Source organism: Maylandia zebra, linkage group LG11, assembly GCF_041146795.1.
Source record: "Maylandia zebra isolate NMK-2024a linkage group LG11, Mzebra_GT3a, whole genome shotgun sequence".
Classification (NCBI taxonomy): Eukaryota; Metazoa; Chordata; class Actinopteri; order Cichliformes; family Cichlidae; genus Maylandia; species Maylandia zebra.
The window spans coordinates 12,574,431-12,593,435 of NC_135177.1; the positions used below are offsets into that span (position 1 = coordinate 12,574,431).

The following is a 19,005-nucleotide window of genomic DNA, read 5'->3' on the forward strand; positions in this document are numbered from 1 at the left end:
GAGAGAAACATTTAAACACAGATTAACATTTTCTAGATAGATAACATGGTTGTAGTAATTCTGACAATTCTTTAGGCTGATGTGCCAGTTAAAACTAGGTGCTAAAGTGTACACTTGCACTGATTTAAAACTCTGCAGGCATTTGGTGCTTCGCAACTTCACTTCCTGTAGGCAACAACCGAGCTCCAGCTGTGTTGTGGTTCCTGTTTCTGCTACAGCTGGAACAGATGTTTACTGCCAGGTCTAAATTCATCAAGCCTCATAATGATGAGCTAGTGAGCTACAATGGTACATTCTTCCCATTATAAGCTGCAGTTTTCATAGTTAATTAGGAGCTCTGCTCCAGTTACATATAATACCGTGTGACAACATGATGGAACGAAGCCTTCCCGATCTGTATCAACATAATCCGAGTTCTGAGTGTCACAGTTTCCTGCTCGAGTCTGTATTTAGATACTGCACCTATAGCTTATAGTTCTGCTTGTCAGTCCACATTAGGGATTCGTTAGAGATATGAAGGTTTCATCTGTTCTTTTTCTGGGCCTGAGTGACTGCACTGCATACATCTGTCAGAGTGAAAAAAAAAAAGAAAAGATAAAATGGCTGAATTCTTTAAAAAAAAAATGTATACATAAATTTTAATAGTATGCACACATCCAACTGTTTAGTTTAAAAGTTTAAAGATGTCTTGAAACTTAACAAGCTTGTCAAACTTATCCCCTTAGTTTGTAGTAGTGATGTAAATTTACACATGTCAGGAATGTCTCTTGCAGCCACTTTTATATGCAGTATTTCATATTCCAACTATAATCAGTTAAACAGTTGTACAATGTATGGGTGAGTGCAGGCCCTTTGCTAAAACCTGAAAAATACTGCCACAGCATAGTGGAACAGTGGTTAGCACCGACGGCTCACAGCAAAAAGGTTCCTGGTTTAAGGCCAGACTGGGGCCTTACCGTGTGAAGTTTGTTTGTTTGTCCTTTCTGTGCCTGTGTGGGTTTCCTCCAATTACTCTCTCTACCTTGCACAGTCCAGACAATGTCAGATTATTTGTTGATTCTAAATTCACAATGGGTGTCAATGTGAGCGCAGACGCTCCTCTGTCTCTATCTTTGATTCTGTGACCTGCCCACCCATGATGTGGAAGAAAATGGAAGGATGGGTCTGAAATTTCACTAAATGTCTTGAAACTTATCAATGCTAAAGATAATTAGCTTTTTGTTAGTGATCTTGTAAAGTGTGTCCAAAGAATATACAAGGAGACCTGTAGGTGCATACCTGGGGATGTCTGTGTTTTAAAACCAACGCCTTTGAAGGGGTCTGAGAAAAAGGCTTCGAATGGCAAGTTTATATGTTTAAGTGACGCATAGATTGAGTTGCCTGGCCTCAATAACCACAGTTATGCAAGGAGGATTATAGGTGAGTCATTCAACACCAAGAACACACCACCACCTGCTAAGCAAAGAGGCAGAAGCATCATGCCCTGTGGCTATTTTCCTTCCAGTGCAACTGGTGCAGTACTATGCCAAAGTCTTGAGCCATTTCTCTTTTCTTAATATTTTGCTTCTGAGGAACCAGATTTTCTTATATTTGTTTAAAGTGGTGTTGTGTAGTAGCTCCCCAAGGTTTTCTTTTTAACTACACAAATAAGTTCCCAGAGATGATTCAAGATCATTTTTGATCACAAATGTATTTGGTTTGAAAGAAGTACTTTACGTTTAAGCAGCATCTGCTATATTAATACAAAATGTGTTTCAGCACAAAGTTATTTAATCTGCATTTTGTAATCTAAGTATATACAAGGAAAGTCGATATTTTGTGACCATATTTTTCCTTTAACTTCTTGGGTTACAGTAAACTAAAGGTTTCTTATTTCCAATTGAATTATCTGGTTGTTGTGACCCAGGACTGTTGGTCTGCAGGACAAGTTTCTCCAGGGATTTACTCGCTTAACAGCAACATTATAGATAGTCAGGAACAGATCTGATTTTGGCTTCAGTGGTCAAATTTTTCACGAGTTGATGTTGATTATGTTTAGACAAGTTAAATAAAAAAACAAGACTGGCGTTAACTGTTTTATTTATTTAGCCAAGAATAATGCAGTGTATAAAACTAGGTTTCCTCTGATAAAAACAGGAATTTTAGGGTAGTGTTAGAGAGGGTTAGGGTTAACCCTATTTGAGCTCATGCTGATCAAATTGCCTTGCCATCAAACGCCAAACTGCTTTTAAAATCTAGGTGATAGGCAATAAAAATAAAAATACCTGGAATCATTATCTAGCTTTGTAAAACCAATAACAGTACAATTATATGCTTTATTGGTTCACAAGACAATGTAGGTTCCAAGAAAGACTAAACCTTTGTGCATTTGTTTTCTCTGTTTTATTTTGCAATGAAATAATGAAATGAAAACTATGGGGGATAAATTTGAGACTGTGCTTCCTTGTGCATCTGCGCTCTGCCCTAGGAATCTAACGTCTGTATTGCCTCAGTACTTCTCAACTGTCTGAGCAAATAGAATATAAGTATTAGGTAAGTAGAGAGTTCACACTCCCATTGAAAGAAGTGGAAAAAATAACCGCCACACAAGTCTGCTTACAAATATTACTTCTGGGTCAGTGAGTTGAGCAAAGAAAGTGAACATTCAGTAAAGAGAATCCACTTAAATGGTCAGAAATGCTTAAGTGTGATGAGAGGAAAGTGCTCAGGGGGGATTAAGGGGGAAGTTTGAAGTTCTGCAGACATGCTATAAGCCTCTCTCTTTTTTTACAGTTTTCAGAAAACATCAAGGGGAGATTCACGGGCCTAATGTACTGAACATAGTACACAAAGTTGTACAAAAAAAAAAGAAAAAAAAAGAGGTTTTGTCAAGGGTGATATCGCTCACTCAATTTGAGTGTCTCAGCAGGAAGCAACAATTGTGTCGCCAAATTCTTTGGTTTAGGTCCAAATATATACATCCGGATCATGAAGAGAAACGATGAGTAAGGGCTACGGTTCGGCACTAATCTGGCTCTGTGTGCTTTTTCTGGTCTTCATCAGCGAAATGCAGATATGTCAGATAAACAGGAGTGCCTGCTCTAAAAGTGAAATACTGCTTTGAGTAGATGGGAAAATTGTTCGCAATAATGAGCAAATGTACATTAAATCCAGTAAGAGCTCCACAGGGCCTTAATTTGTGGGCAATAATTGGCTGACTTGGCTGATATCTGACCCAATATCCCATTAATACTAGCACACTGAAGCCTTTCGACATTGTGTTGCTGTATTCATTTGAATAATCTGGTAGGTTTCAAATAAAATGCAGTCTTATCTCTTCGTTTATCTACGTCTTGCACTATTCCACAAATACAGACAGTTTTGGTTTAATTTGTCTTAAAACCTGATTGAAAAATTGAACTAAATTATGTGTGTGTTGCTCCTAGCATTGACAAATTCAATTTATGCTATTTAACAGTAGCCTGTGCCATTATTCAGAGAACTGTGGACATTTCTTCTGTAAAAAAAAAAAAAGATGCTGCTGCTGAATTTTTCACCACAAACACAATTCCATTAAACTCTATCATACTGGAGCATGTTGAGATATTCTAGAGATATCTCAAAGCTCCACAAATCAAACCAAAACCACACTTAACCTCTTGTGTGGATATCACAAAAGGTTAAGTGTGGAAAATGTGTTTAAATAAAACCTTTGAATCACATCACTTTCCATTAATTTAGAAATACAAATTAAAGGACAGAGATTAAATGCACTTTACAAAATAAACTAAAATACCCGAATACTGATTTAAAATTCTCAAGGCAAAGTAAAAAAGCCAGACTTTTATTGCTTTATAGCTTGAATGTGTTCAGGACTGCCTCTGTTTATATGCACACCTAAATTTCTGTGTATCTGTGTACCTGAGCAGTGGGGCAGTGGACCACTCCAGTGTCCATTCAGTTGACAGGTGAGTGATGAGTCTCCTATTAGCTGGTGGTCTCCGAGGCATGAGTAGCGCACTGTGGATCCAAATGTAAACTTCTCCCCACTCATGACTGCGTGCGGAGGTATACCTGGATGACCACAGTCCACTTCTGCATGATAGAGAGGGAGGAGAAGGGCAATTATTAGCATGAAAAAATGGATGGGTGGATTTTTGTTGCATGCCTCAACACACCTGATGAAATCACTATTCACACGATTACCGGTGCCAGTGGGATTCTTTTTAAAAAAAACATTTTTTAACTATTTCATGAGAAACAGTTTAATAGAAGAGGAACCATTTTGACTGCATTATTTACCATTTCATTGAAATATCAAAATATCTAGTGAGCTGAGGTGGATGAAGCACATGCAGTGTATCATTGTGACACAGCCGGACATGAATGACGCCCTGTCAGAAGCAGCAGCTAGTCCAGGACACTTCTTTGATTTCTAATCTATAAGGAGTTCAGAGAAGCTTGTGTTGAAAATGCAGTCTGAGTAGATTAATGTGCCTTGGTGTGTAAAAGAGAAATTTATTTGCTTTCTGCACTGTCGTAATCATTTTTCATCTAAAAGTGATTTGATGCACAGACACACTGTGAGTACTGGGACAGTTACAGATGTGTTTGTTGTTTGAGCTCTTTATGCTACAAGATAATCAATTTGAAAGAGATAAATGATACCAAGCTAAAATGCCAGGTTTAAGTTCATACAACATAAACACTGAAAGAAAGAGTTTGAATGATACAAATGAAGTCAAATGCTTTGATATACAGTTGTGCTCAGAAGTTTACATACATTCATCACAGGCATGAATATTGCAGTAATTTTAATTATGTGCTTTGAATGATTTTTTTGAACTGTTGTTTTTCCAGGGTGGAATGGTTGTACAGTATACATACATAATGACTTTAAAAACCAAAATTGGGTGTGCAAGTTTGAATTTATTTAGGATTTTTTATAATCCACACAGGGTATGAATACACGTCCAAGTATGTATATTCCATATTTGGTTTAAGTTCCTTTAGCAAGTTGCAGTTTGACCAGAAGCTCTTGTTAGCTATCAACAAGCTTCTGGTAGAAATGTGGCTGGATGTTTGACCACTCTTCTTTGCAGAACTGGTAAAGTTCATGACTTTCATAGCACAGATGTGGCTTTTAAGCAAAGTCTGGAGATTTTCAATAGGTTGAGGAAAACACCGAACTATGTCTACTTTTAAATTGCCTAGCTGTTGCTTTGAGGTGAAGTTGAGTAACTGCACTTTGTGCAATGTACCAGTACCAGTGGCAGCAAAACAACCCCAAAGTATGATGCTACCACCACCATGCTTGACAGTTGGTACAGTGTTCTCAGATTAGAAAGTCTCACTTTTACTCCTCTAGGAGGTATTTGTCATTCTGGTCAAATACCTCCTTCTTTGTCTCGTCTGACCATTCTTATGCTGCCAAAGACAAACTACTAAAGTTGAAAGAAATTGTGATGAGTGTATGTAATAGTCTGACCATAACCAGAGAACAACGTTGTGTATTTTCTAGTGATGTTTTTTCCAGGACTTTTTCTGCAGCTCCCTTTTGTTGTGGTCCTCAGGAAGCAGACTGCAAATCAATCAGGCTGAGACCAGGTGATTGTCTGAGTCAATCAGATATTTCTCATCTTCACCCTCCCTTGCTTTGCTGAAAGATTACATTTTTCTGAGTTTTTAAGCAACTGGCAAAATTGAAGCACATAGAAAGCTTTTTTACACCTTGGGATTTATCCTGTTGGTTCTACCATAAATATTAATAAATGTCAGTATGCTTATTCCAAAAACTACAAGAAATTTTCTTTCCCCTTTCTCTCATTTTCATAGAGGTGTACTTTTGTTTCATCAGTTCACAAAACGTTTTCCACCAGCTCTTCCAGTTTCTACTGTAAATTTTTGCCGACTACAATCTGGTATTCTGTTTTTCAGACTTACTAGAGCTTTGAATTTCAATCCTCTGAGGCTCTGCTCATGCAGGACAAATGGTTTTCTGGTTATTCAAAAGAATTGTACTCCTTGGTCTAATAGGTTCTTTGCCATTTTGTAGTATTCTTGTGACTACTCACTTTTCTGGATGTACCTATAACTGGCTGATCCATTTTCAGGATTATTGGCTGGCTATTATTAGCTTCTCTACTTTCTTTACTTGAATGATCACCTTTCATCCACCTCAACAGAATGGTAGTTCAACTCTGAGACATACAGCACCCAAGTAAAATTACTGACCACTTATCTACTTATTTTTGAATTGTTGCAATCAGCGCACTACGCCTCTGTGGCTATCTCTTTCAAACACTTCTTTCAATATTGAAGCACTGAAATTACAGGTGAGACATGACACTTTATTATATCATCTATTATTTTATTTCAGATTTAATGTGCCTAATGAGGCACAAACCCAATTGAATAAAAATTCCCGGTGCAGTGTAACAGAGTGGACACACTTCATATAAAACTCTCACTCTATGGATTTCAAGCCTAAAACCTAAAACCTGCTTTATCACTTTCCCTGCTACTTTATTCTTCTTCTGACCTTTATGCTTGTTTGTAGGAGCTATCATTTAATCAGCTTAGTCTCATAATGCAAAGTAAGATTCTGCAGTTTTGCAAAGCTAATTTCGTAACAAAGAGTCACTGATGCCTGGAGCAGTGAATAAACATTTGAGAGAGACACTCCTGTGTATCTCTTTAATTACTATTCTGTTTGATAAAATAAATGCTGCGCGTCATCTCTCTACCATGAAATGAAGTGCTTTTTGAGCCTGTGTGGAAAATGTGAAGGTTTACTTTGGATAATTTCGCTAGAAATAGGTCATTACTGCTGGCAGCCTCGTGCAGAAACAGAGTGCATGATGAACCAGGTGTTTGAGAGCCACATTACAACCTGGGATAACCCCTACAGTATATAGATGGTAGTTGCTGCAATTTAAGTGCTTGGTTTTGAGGGAACATTAACTATTGCCTGAACAACTGGCCCTGTGACAGCTTCTCAATTTCTCAGTTAGGCACAGTGTGCCATAACCATAAGCCACTAGGGCATCCCACATTACACAGATGCTCACAATCACACTGTTTAGCAACTTAAACTATCAAAACTCTAAGAAGCAAGAGGGAACACAGATAAAATTGGGCACACTTAGCTGAAAAAACTCATCTTTTCTCTATATGTTTTTAGTTGGGGCACTTGGAAGTTTCACATTAAATACAGAAGTTACTCTTGGCTGTGGCCTTATTCACAAGGGGTCACCACAGTGGGTAACTCCGTGTATTTGATTTGGTAGCTTTTTACACCATATGGCCTTCCTCACACAACCCCAAAGGAATTAGTGCGAAATACAAAAAAAGATTCTTAATTATCATTTCAATAATTAAATGACTTTATACTTTAAAACATGCCACTTTACCAATGCATTCCGGTAATGGTTTGTCCCACTGGCCCACCGGCTGGCAGGTGAGCACCGAGGAGCCGAAGAGGTAATATCCAGGGTTGCAATCGTAGAAGACGACGCTGCCGAATGTGAAGTTACCGTGCTCAATCTTACTTTCCCGGATCGAGTTGGCAGGAATACCTGGATCCGTGCAGTTAACCACTGCAAGAAAAAAAACCCCAGAAATGTAGTCATGCCCTGCTTCTTTCCTCAAGCAGATTGTTCATAATGGAAGAACGCAGACAGTCGAATATTGATAGCAGTCCAATTAATTTTTATTGCTTCAAGGATATTTCAGCCAAGATAATTTTAGCCAAATCACCGTTGGAGCTGCATAGCTGAATAAATACTTGTTGAACTAAATGTTGAAAAAAGGGCGTTTTGCCCTTTCCAAATACTCCTGTTGCCCTGAGTGAAATCGTATTACGCCTGTTTATGGATTCAATTTATAATCTTTATCCTTTTCATCATAAGTGTGCTGTAATCATGTAGTAATGGCTCCTGGCAAACCTTTCACACACATCCTTTAATGATCCTTTTTCGAAGATCATGTAAATAATCTTTGGATGCACATCTTTTGAAGACTGTAATATTTACATAAGCCAAAGTTAATATTCATTTCTTGGCAACATCTCCATCTTGAATATGTATGATCTCTGTACATGTGGTTGCTATGGCACTGAGATGTGTATAATCATGCCAACGCACTGCAGGAGATGAATTATAACATGCAGTCATTCTTAATTAAACTATAATACCACACTTTACACAGCTAATTCACAGTGACGGTTTCGTCATAGATGAATGTGTAATGTGTTTCCTGGTTCTTTTGCCTATATTGGATCTACCGTGGTCACGAATTCTGTGAGTGTGAGCCGTATTTCATGAACATCTATTTTACTTTAACATGTCACTGAGTGTTACATCAACACATTCTTATTTTGCAGCAGTTTAACTCTTCCCGGGTCTCATCACTCGGGCTGCTTCTGGAAGACGTGAAGTCTTTTTGTCTTTTGGTTGGAGCTTGGTTTCCGTAATCGCTGCCTCTCAGTATGCTCACATGTGAGTTAATAATAGAACTGTTGATGTGACCTAATCACTGGCTTTTTCTGTTTGTTCTGCAAACATGAAGACAAGAGAGCACAGACTATATTTGGCATTGTCAATAATAATTTCACCTAACGCTTGAAAAAAAAAACCCAAAAACACACTGTCACAAATCCACAAGCATCTATTTTGGAAGCAGTTACAGTTACAGTCCCTAAAACCACACTGCTGACAAGACGGTTCACTCAACTGAATGTAGACGAGGGTGAAATTAAGTCCAAAGCAACATCAAGGTTAATCAATAATGCAAATGCGACAAAGCTGGCATAATGTGAGAAAATTTTAGTGGGAACAAACAAGCGGATTTTGACAAAGGGAGTCATGACAGTTTAATATCATCTCACTCTATCTTTCACCAGTTCCATCTCTGCAGTGCCATTTGGAGTAATGAAAACTGTGGCTCTTCATATCTAATTGCCAACAAAAAGCATGCCAAGAGGAGAGGTATTTTTAAATGGGCAAAGTCTGGCAAATCTAGTTTTGGTCCACTAGGTAGGAGACCAATTAAAACAACAGTGGATACTACCTTAGATGCATTTCTCTAATTTGATGAATTCATGATGTGTTTTCTATCTTCTTTTCTGTGAATTTTTAAACTAGTTTACACCATTTAGTACCTATTTACACCGAAACAAAGATTCTTCTTGGAAGCAGAACACATTGCTAATGAGCCTAACACAGGCAAACTACAATTGGTCACAACTTAAAAAAACAAACAAACAAACAAAAAAACAACCTGACACACCCAATAAGATCTCTCCCACTGATTGCAGTCTGAGCTTTCTTGCCTTCAAAATAATCTCTCCCTGCAGCGCGGGGAGAAACTAGCTGTAAAACCGTAGAAACAATTTCCCAATTATAGTCCTCTTTCCATACATTCTGCTGTAAGCTCATTATTGCTGTTTCTCTTCTTTTTTTTGCTCTGAGGCTTAGGCTCCAGATGTTGCCGCCTAATGCTCTGCCCAGAGAGCGGAACAGGTAGGATCTGCTCTCATTCAGATCAATAGATGTCTGAGCTCCTCCTCTACCCATTCTGCTTGTTTCCCCATTGCCTGTGCTGCTGCAAGCTGGCTGCTGATTGCTGAATGATCATGATACATCTGCTGGCTGCTGAATTCTTGTGGTTTTCCCTGCTTCAGACCTGAATAATCACAAAGCTCCTGCAGAAGCTAGTGGGACCAGGCTGTATTCCATTTCAGCTTACTGGCAGCTGCCTGTTCAAATGATAAACCTTCTAGCCTCTGTTCTATGAAAAAATTAAGAAATTTTCTTTTGCATGTATATGCTGCAGGTGTTCTGTGGCTGGACCTTACCCCTGCAAGTTGGCGGCTGGTGGCTCCACTGACGGTTGGCCTGGCACTGAGCTGTGGAGGGTCCTTCCAAGGTGTAACCTTTGTTGCAGGAGAAGTGCACCACATCATTGTAGTTGAAGCCATCGCCTGTGGTGCGGCCATAGATAGGGCTACCAGGGTGGCCACATGTGACAGCTTGAGTTGAAGCACATCACCCAGGTAACATGACAACAGCAGGCGTGAAAGAGGAAAATGACAAATAAAAGGCAGCAAAGAAGGGTTACAAAGAAAATGGAAAGGAGAGGAGGTGAGACAAATACAAAGTGGGTGGGAAAACAGAGAGAATAAGGTAGAGAGAGAAAATTCAATAAGAATGATCGAGGTCATGTACAGTGACACCTATCACAGAAGAGTCATTATCATACAATGAACCTCGGAGGGCAACGGGGGAATTAGAAGTCAAGACATGATCTCCACTGTGAAAGGGCAAACAGCACATTTTAGAGCATCAATAGGCGAATCAGAGATTGAAACAAATTACAAGGTTACGTATCGACTAAGGACTGATTTCTGTGTTTGCCAAATAAGAAGTGGAGTAAGACACTCTCAGCTTTGGAACAGAATTATTACTTTATAGAAATATGTTATATCTTAATGGATGCTACAGCAAATCTTTGTTTATTGATCTGTGTTCAACAGTACAATTAAATCATTGTGTTTTTGGCTAAACATGTCATGCAAATATATATATTTGCTATTCCTTATAAAATAATCAAATTAAATCCTTATTATTTAAAAAAAAGGAGAAAAAACCAAATGGACTTAGAATAAAATATTCATTTAATTGCATTGCATTATTTTCCCCTGTGCAGGAACGCCTTCTTCTGTCATATTTCTAAACAACATGGGTCAGCAGAGGAGCCGATGAGACACATTTGAGCGTTTCACCATAGACAGGATAGCTTGTAAGGAGCCGCCTGCACATCCACCAAGGTTTTATTCATTTGACTATATTGTGCTCAAATTTTCATGCAAACAATGCCTGCCATGCCTGCGACAAGCAATCAACACTGAGGCAGGAGGCTGTGTTGTCAGACACTCACGTGAATTAAACGCAAAGAAACCTGTCCATCTGAATTCAGATTTACACCCCCAAATAAATATATATATATATATACATATATTTAAATTGCAATCAAACACGATTGTGTTAGAGTACTTACGGATACACACTGGCAGATGTCCAGACCAGCTGTGGTCTTGCTGACAGATTCGTACTGAGGAGCCAATGAGCCTAAATCCAGGGTTGCACTGGTAAACCACCGTGTCTCTGTAACCATAGTTTTCTCCAATCACCTGTCCATTCACAATCTGCTCTGGAACGCCACAATGACCGGCTGTAGGGTGGTGGAAAAAAGAATACAATAAATATGTTTATTAAATATTTACACATCTTTCTCAGACAGACCAATCGATTCTTCAGCATCAGTCATAGAGATTTATAAAACTCTGATAATAAGGAGGCTCAGTTTTTGCTTTTCCTCAATCATTCATGTGGTGCTTCAGTGCTCGAGTTCAACTTTCTATCATTTGTATGTGTTGGAGAATGAAAAGCCTCAAGTGGCTCCCGCTGAACTGACAAATGATAGCTGCAGGGTGGAAACACGATTTTAATTGTGTTACCATGTTTGAATAACTTTAACAACACTATCATAAAACGACACGACTAAATTGGTCTTTTTAAAGATCTTGGAATTATACTGTGGTCCAACAAAACCAGTTAGAGTATTAGCTAAACATATTGGAATTTGGAAAGCATTTTTCAGCTCATTATCTCTGAGTTTCCATTTCTAAATTTGTATAATCAGCTGCACTTGTAGTGATAACTTTGCCGTCCTCATCGACAGTAGACAGAGAAACGCATGTGAAACTTAAAATCTGCGCAATATGCTCATGCACATAATCGTATTACTTTCAGCTACAATAAATCCCTTTCAGAGAGCAGGAATCTTGCTGAGATTTGCATTGCCACTTAAAACCTGGGATATTGCCCCTGACTGTGAGTCTGATTTCCCTAGTTCACTCCTGCACCCAGAAGCTCAGCCGAGCATTTTATTATCACACTCTATTTGAGAGCAGCCAGATTCTGTGAAGATCGTGCTGAAGTAGGCAACTATCCCGAAAGGTCCCTGGCTATGTTAACCCTGTCAGTCATATCGCTAAACAAGCTAAAGGTGCCCTCCTTCTAATGAACTGAACCAATCTTGAGCTGAGCTGGGACCGCTCTGCAACTCTGCCGCTAACTGACTAATATAATACATCTGTGAGGCAAATATTCACATTCTGCTGTTGGGCAGGACTGAATGTACAGAGCTGTGATGAGCCATGCTAAGCTAAGCAGTAGCATGCTGTCCCTGTTTATACAAATTCTACTAGTGCAGCTTAGCAAGTGTTTTACATTTTGACAGAAGCTGTGGCTCTTCAGCTGCTCTGACGTTTCAAGTTTCACAAGGACAGGATTTACTTTATACTCTACAGAAACCTGCTCCAAGCACTTTTAACAAAGGTATTTGATAAAAGTGCTTGCACATATGCCTTAGAGACCATCTTCTAATGGGATCACACCATAACAAATCCATCAATACAGTGCTGTGCAAAAGTCCTGAGCCAAACCTAATATCTTTATATTTTGCTTTTGAAGACTCAGAGTTTCTTGTAATGTTTGAAGTGGTCTTGAGCAAGTAGTTTTCCAGGTTTTCTGAAGGTCTTTTAAAGTTTTACTTTGGACACATTTTCAGCCCAGTCCTTGGACCTGACCATTTTCAGAGGGATGGGTTTTTTTTTCTTCTTAATCCATTTAACATTGACCTGTGACTTATCCAAAAAAAGCACCAAACTTAAGTGATGAACCAGTGTTGTGGGTACGCATAACATAACTTATCAAAGAACCAATCTTAAATTGCATCTTTAGGCACCGTGTTACTAGCAGTCTATTAGAAAAACACAACATTTCTTCCCATTTCCTTAACAGAATCTATAAACAATAAAAGTGAAAAAGAACACAGTTTGATTGTATTTTTCAACCAACAAAGTGATTCCCAAAGCTATTAATCAAAAACCCGCAAAAAATGCACCTCCTTAAGAAATCAGGAAAAAAATCCAAGACCTGAAAAAGGACCTGAGTGTTGCATATAGCCCTTCAGTTGATCCTTCTACTGTTTGCAAAACCTTCATCAGAAATGAAGTGGCTGTCAGGAAGCCACAAAACAAAGAGCAAAGGCTTAGGTATACCTTACTTGGCATTTTCTATTCGAAGCTGCTTAATTTTTCAGAATGAGACTGATCAACAAACACACTGCTAATGCAGTAAAAGCATACCTGGATAGAAAAACACACAGTGGAACGCTATCAGAAGCCCGGAGAACTACTCCTGAAGACTATTCAAAGAAATGACAAGAAAGCATGCCTAACAGCAGAGGTGGGACCAAGTCATTGTTTTGCAAGTCTCAAGTAAGTCTCAAGTCTTTATCCTCAAGTCTCAAGTCAAGTCTAAAGTCATAAAATTAATGACTCGAGTCTGACTCGAGTCCAAGTCATGTGACTCGAGTCCACACCTCTGCCTAACAGAGTTCAGACTATGATGAAGAATAATAATGGATTGGATTTATATAGCGCTCTTCAAGGCACCCAAAGCGCTTTACAATACCACTATTCATTCACTCTCACATTCATACACTGGTGGAAGCAGCTACAGTTGTAGCCACAGCTGCCCTGGGGGAGACTGACAGAAGCGAGACTGCCATATCGCGCCATCGGCCCCTCTGGCCAACACCAGTAGGCAAGTAGGGTAAAGTGTCTTGCCCAAGGACACAACGACCAGGACAGAGAGCCCAGGGATCGAACCGGCGACCTTCCGGTTACAGATGCGATTCCCAACCCCCTGAGCCACGGTCGCACGAATAAAGGTGATCATACCAAATATTCACTTTTAAGCTCACTAGAATTGTACAATCTCTGTTTTTGCCCCATGTATGTTTTACATATTTAATTAAATCACTACACCCATTTTCAATTTCATTGCAAAATGTAAAGAAACTCAAGACTTCTCAAGGCAACACTGTACACTGACATTTATCCCTTGAGTATCTACCGATCACTCGGATCATTCTTTAACTGTTGAACTCAACTACAGTTATCTATTTGTTCCACCTTGCACTGTTACTCTGTTCTGGTATCAGCGTCTTCACAGACTAACACGCAGACTCACAAAGTTAATATATTTTTCCAGATACACCATCGTTGGTAGTAAAAAGCTAATTTGACCTCATAATCTCTACAAGGTCTGAAACAGTCTGATGTGTTCCAGTGGCATCACTGAGTCGCAGCATGATGACAAACATGGTATCATCAATGATATCGTCTTAATGCTTTACATTTTTTTGCCAAACACACTTGGCAACAGAGGCAATTATAGCCACCCTCTGCTTCCCCATCTGGTTCTATTCTGGACATGTTTGCCCAATCAAAAAAAAGAAAAAAAAAAGAAAAAACCCAGCTCATACTCTGCCAAAGCAGAGTGCCAGCAGTTTTTGACCTAGGTCAAGGATGTGCTTAAAAAGTTAAAGACAACATGTAAACCTGGCTTACCCAGGCACTGAGTCTCCATTCCACTCCAAAGGCCAGACAGGAGACACTCTCTAACTGTAGATCCAGTTAAAACATAGCCAGGGTTACAGCTGAAAATGGCTGATGCTCCGAAGGTAGTTTGGGTCCCAATTTTCTTCCCATTAGGAGGAGTGGGAAGATCGCCACAGGAAATGACTGCAAAGAGATGAAGAGTAAGGAGGAAAAGAAAAGGAAGAGCAAAAAGATGAAGGAGGCACTGGGAGAATGAGCAAGAGAGAACAAGAGAAAGAATAAAGAGATAGAAGTTGGCTTACATCTTCAGAGTCAATGGGAGAGCACAGTCATTTACGCCCATCTTGCCAACCTTAATGCGTTAAAAGAGTGACCTGTACCATTTCATGGGGAGGATAATGATGGTTTGCCTTTGTCCCACCATCTTTCATCATGTTGGCTAGCATCACCTTTTCACGTTACACTACCCATTCAGCTTTTAGCTTCTCTAAAAGTAGTTCCCATGGCAGCGATGAAAAGCTTTTATTTCCGATTCTCGTAATAAACAATATCTAACCTAAGCTGAGACAGCAATAGGTGAGGAGCACAAAAGTGAGTCTTTGAGCTGGTGATTAACTGAGCTGTGAATAAGGTATTCATTCTTCAAGTCTCGTAACCCCCACATTCTATGAATCTAGTGTACTCAAGGCAAGGCGGGACATGGATTTTTCAATTTGGCTCAATGACAATGTTAAAATGCTTTCTATTCCATTTATTCAATGAATCGACAGACGTGCTCAGCGAGTTTGTGAAGTGGCATTTCGTGCTACGTGTCTGTCCGATGAATGTCTTTTTTACAAGATAATGCGAGAATGAACCACAGGAAAGCGGAGTTAATTTCTGGGAATATTATTCTTTTGGCTCAGTTCTACGTTTATCCCGTTTCATTTTTTCCTTTCCCCACTTATGAATTTGTGAGATGCACAAGCGCTGCATATTTTGTGTTGCTGCAACCAAAGTCACTCACTTCTACACCGAGGCCTCTCGTTCCTCCAGCTCCACACTCCGTTTGCGAGGCACTGGATGTGGGCGGGGCCCACACGATAGTATCCAGGGTTGCAGGTGAAGATTATTTTCGTCCCATACTCATAGTGCGAGCCATTGACAATCCTCCATTTCCCGTGATCGAGGGAAAACGGGCTAAGACTGGGGCACGGCATCACTGAAAAAAAATAATAAAATAAGAATTATTTTATGGGCAGTTACTACGGGAGTTTTGGATTATTCCAATGGATTGACTTTTGTATAATTTTTTTATCCCTTATGCACACACTGCAAAGCAGCAGCATAAACTAATCCATGTGTTGCAGTTATACAAATGTTCTTCCACAACAAAGCTATTTATGAATTGGCACTTTCTAAAACCAAATGAGTTTCAAAACAAACTCTGTTTCCCTTTTCACTGTGAGACACATATACAGCAGGGAATAAACAGTGGTCTCAACAGAAAACAATGCTGTCAATCACTCCCTGCACTGACTTTCAAACTTGGAGGAGTTGCACTGGCATGTGAAAAGACTTACCCAGCGCCAGCTGCAGAGATCCTTTCAAGCATTATTCCCCCTTTCGTCCATGCATCTTATCATGATCCAACAAGTTGGGATTTTTGTAAGGAAACTGCAACTTGCATGTTTTTATGACAGCAGTCCTTATTACATTAACTCCTTCCATTGCCGTCCAATTTTGGAGAAACCTGTTTTGATATTTTACCTGCTGTTCAGACGATCTCAAACTCCAACTTGTACTGCCTCCAATTAAAGAACAAAAAACCCCAAACTGTGTCTAATAGCTTTATCTTCTTTTGGCTCTCATATATTTGGCCACCTTTGAGTGGAGGCAACAGACAATATGAAAATTTTTAAATGTTTTTATGAACAGAAAAAAAAAAATCCTGCAAGGTTTTTTTTGCAACCTCATTTCTCCAAATCACTATTTTCTCCTCTGCGCTCCCCTCCCCTTCCATCTTTCCAAGGCTTCCTCTCTACTCACCAAAGCATCGGGGTATCTTGTTGTGATTGCTCCAGGTGCCGTCTGGCTGGCAGACTGTGGTCGTCAGCTCTTTGGAGAGCCGGTAACCGCCGTTACAGAAGTAGGTCGCCCGTGTGCCGACGGAGTAATCAGCAGTGAGCACACCTCCGTTTGCTGGCGCATTGGGCACACCGCATGACACAGCTGCAGGCAGCAAGAGGACAATGGTCGACCCACATGTTTATGCACAGTACAAGAGACATACTAGATAGATGCCTGGTGAACACAGGTATGGTAGGCATTCATATATAATCACTATTTTTCAGTTTTGCAAAGAAAAATATATATGTTTGTGCTCCCACCAGTGCAACCTCTTTGTGGTGCACTAACTGTGTGGAATTTTAATTTATTGTTACATTTTTATTAGCTTTTCGAAGGGTGACAGCCTTAATATGTAGGAGTCCAAAAGAAAGAATTTAACATTTAGTACTCAGAAGGTTCCACACCTACCCAGTGTACATTAGAATTATAATGTAAGAACCCTTGTGGTACACTGACACTTAAATTATTTGATTGATGTGCATATTATAGACCTCTTAATGCACAAGACTATACTTTCACTTGGCAGAAATCAAAGAAATTAGGACTGACCACTTGTGGAAAATTGCATTCGGCTGTCTCAGAGTGAAAGTATTCATACTGCAGGGAGGTTATGAAAATTGAAGTCCCACATAAATATTGCACTGTTCTTATAAGAAGGTATTCAAGAAAGAAGTCATCTGAATGACCAAACAGCTATTCAATTATGCCAAATTATACAAAAGTACTTAATAATTAAAACCTCTTATTTTCACTGTGACTCAGTGGGGAATCTAAAAACACACTAATGATGTATAACAAAGTCATTAAAATGACAAGTGCAACCAAAAAAGTGACTGGTTCCAACACCAACTGTTCCTGACATGCAGGCGTACTCGAATGTGCCGAAAAACTTCTGCACAGCATTGTGTCCTTGGAAGTAAGTGCAATGTTAAACTTGCACAGAGCTCAGACCAAACAAAACACTTGAAGAAAGAGACTTTAAGGTGCTCATCATTGGGTCGGACACACTGAACTGAGCCAGGAAACCTAACATCTGAAGGGCCGAACTAAACAGAAACGGTTATGCAAAGACACATATCTAACCACAGAGCTGCGATGATAATTGCATACTGTGAAGCATCAAAGGTAGGAATCTGCCAACGTGGCATGGAGCCATTACAATGCCCGTCAACACCGTGTGAGATAATCAATTGACATTCATCTGAGTACTGCTTATGCTGAGTCTGAGTCTGCAGAGGGTCCCGGTGATGTGGAAGACATCATGCCTCGTCCCTGTACCAAAGACGCCTCGTCCCAGTGGCCCCCAGGATTACAGGCCCGTGGCACTGACCTCCCACATCATGAAGACCCTGGAAAGGCTCATCCTGGACCAGCTGCGACCCATAGTAAGACCACATCTGGATCCCCTTCAGTTCGCTTATCAGCCTCGTCTCGGAACAGAGGACGCCATCATCTACCTGCTCAATCGTGTCTACACCCATCTGGACCAGCCGGCGAGCACTGTGAGGGTCATGTTTTTTGACTTTTCCAGTGCTTTCAACACCATCAGGCCGACCCTCCTGGGTGATAAGTTAGCAGCGATGCAGGTGGATGCTTCTCTGGTGTCCTGGATTGTTGATTACCTGACAGGAAGACCACAATATGTACGTCTCCCACAGTGTGTGTCTGACAAGGTGATTAGCAACACAGGGGCACCACAGGGGACTGTCCTCTCCCCCTTCCTCTTCACCCTCTACACCACAGACTTCAGCCACTGCACAGAGACCTGCCATCTTCAGAAGTTTTCTGATGACTCTGCGGTGGTTGGATGCATCAGCAGGGATGATGAGACAGAGTACCGGGCTGTGGTCGACTCCTTTGTCACGTGGTGTGAGCAGAATCATCTGCAGCTCAACGTGGCAAAGACCAAGGAACTGATCGTGGACTTCAGGAAGACCAGGAAACACTTGACCCCTGTTTCAATCCAGGGGGTCAGTGTTGACATTGTGGAGGACTATAAATACCTTGGAGTACACATTGACAATAAACTGGACTGGGCTAAAAACACCACAGCACTTTACAGGAAGGGCCAGAGTCGTCTCTATTTTTTGAGGCGACTGAGGTCCTTCAACATCTGCCAGAAAATGCTGAGGATTTTCTATGAGTCTGTGGTGGCCAGTGCGATCCTCTATGCTGTTGCATGCTGGGGGAGCAGGCTGAGGGTCGCAGATGCCAACAGACTTAATAAACTGATCCGTAAGGCCAGCAATGTTGTGGGGATGGAGCTGGACTCCCTCAAGGTGGTGTCGGAGAGGCGGATGCTGTCCAAGATAAAGACAATGTTGGATAACACCTCCCACCCACTCCATGACATGTTGGTCAGTCACAGGAGCTCGTTCAGTGAGAGACTGAGATTACCGAAAAGCACCACTGAACGACACAGGAAATCATTCCTGCCTGTGGCC

The 19,005-nt window shown here is 40.3% G+C and overlaps 1 protein-coding gene across 5 annotated transcripts in view; it reads right to left on the reverse strand.

Annotated features, from left to right (window-relative positions):
* The window catches only part of LOC101478087 (CUB and sushi domain-containing protein 3), a 251,912-nt gene that overhangs the window by 39,290 nt on the left and 193,617 nt on the right, over positions 1–19,005 (reverse strand). For all 5 annotated transcript variants that reach the window (XM_004568073.3, XM_012923802.3, XM_076889796.1 and 2 more), the window contains exons 50-56: positions 16,481–16,663; positions 15,459–15,653; positions 14,462–14,635; positions 11,038–11,211; positions 9,836–10,009; positions 7,392–7,577; positions 3,901–4,074 (exon numbers count right to left, since the gene is read on the reverse strand). In XM_004568073.3, coding sequence (XP_004568130.1) covers positions 3,901–4,074; positions 7,392–7,577; positions 9,836–10,009; positions 11,038–11,211; positions 14,462–14,635; positions 15,459–15,653; positions 16,481–16,663 — 1,260 coding nt within the window. The remainder of the gene's footprint in view (positions 1–3,900; positions 4,075–7,391; positions 7,578–9,835; positions 10,010–11,037; positions 11,212–14,461; positions 14,636–15,458; positions 15,654–16,480; positions 16,664–19,005) is intronic.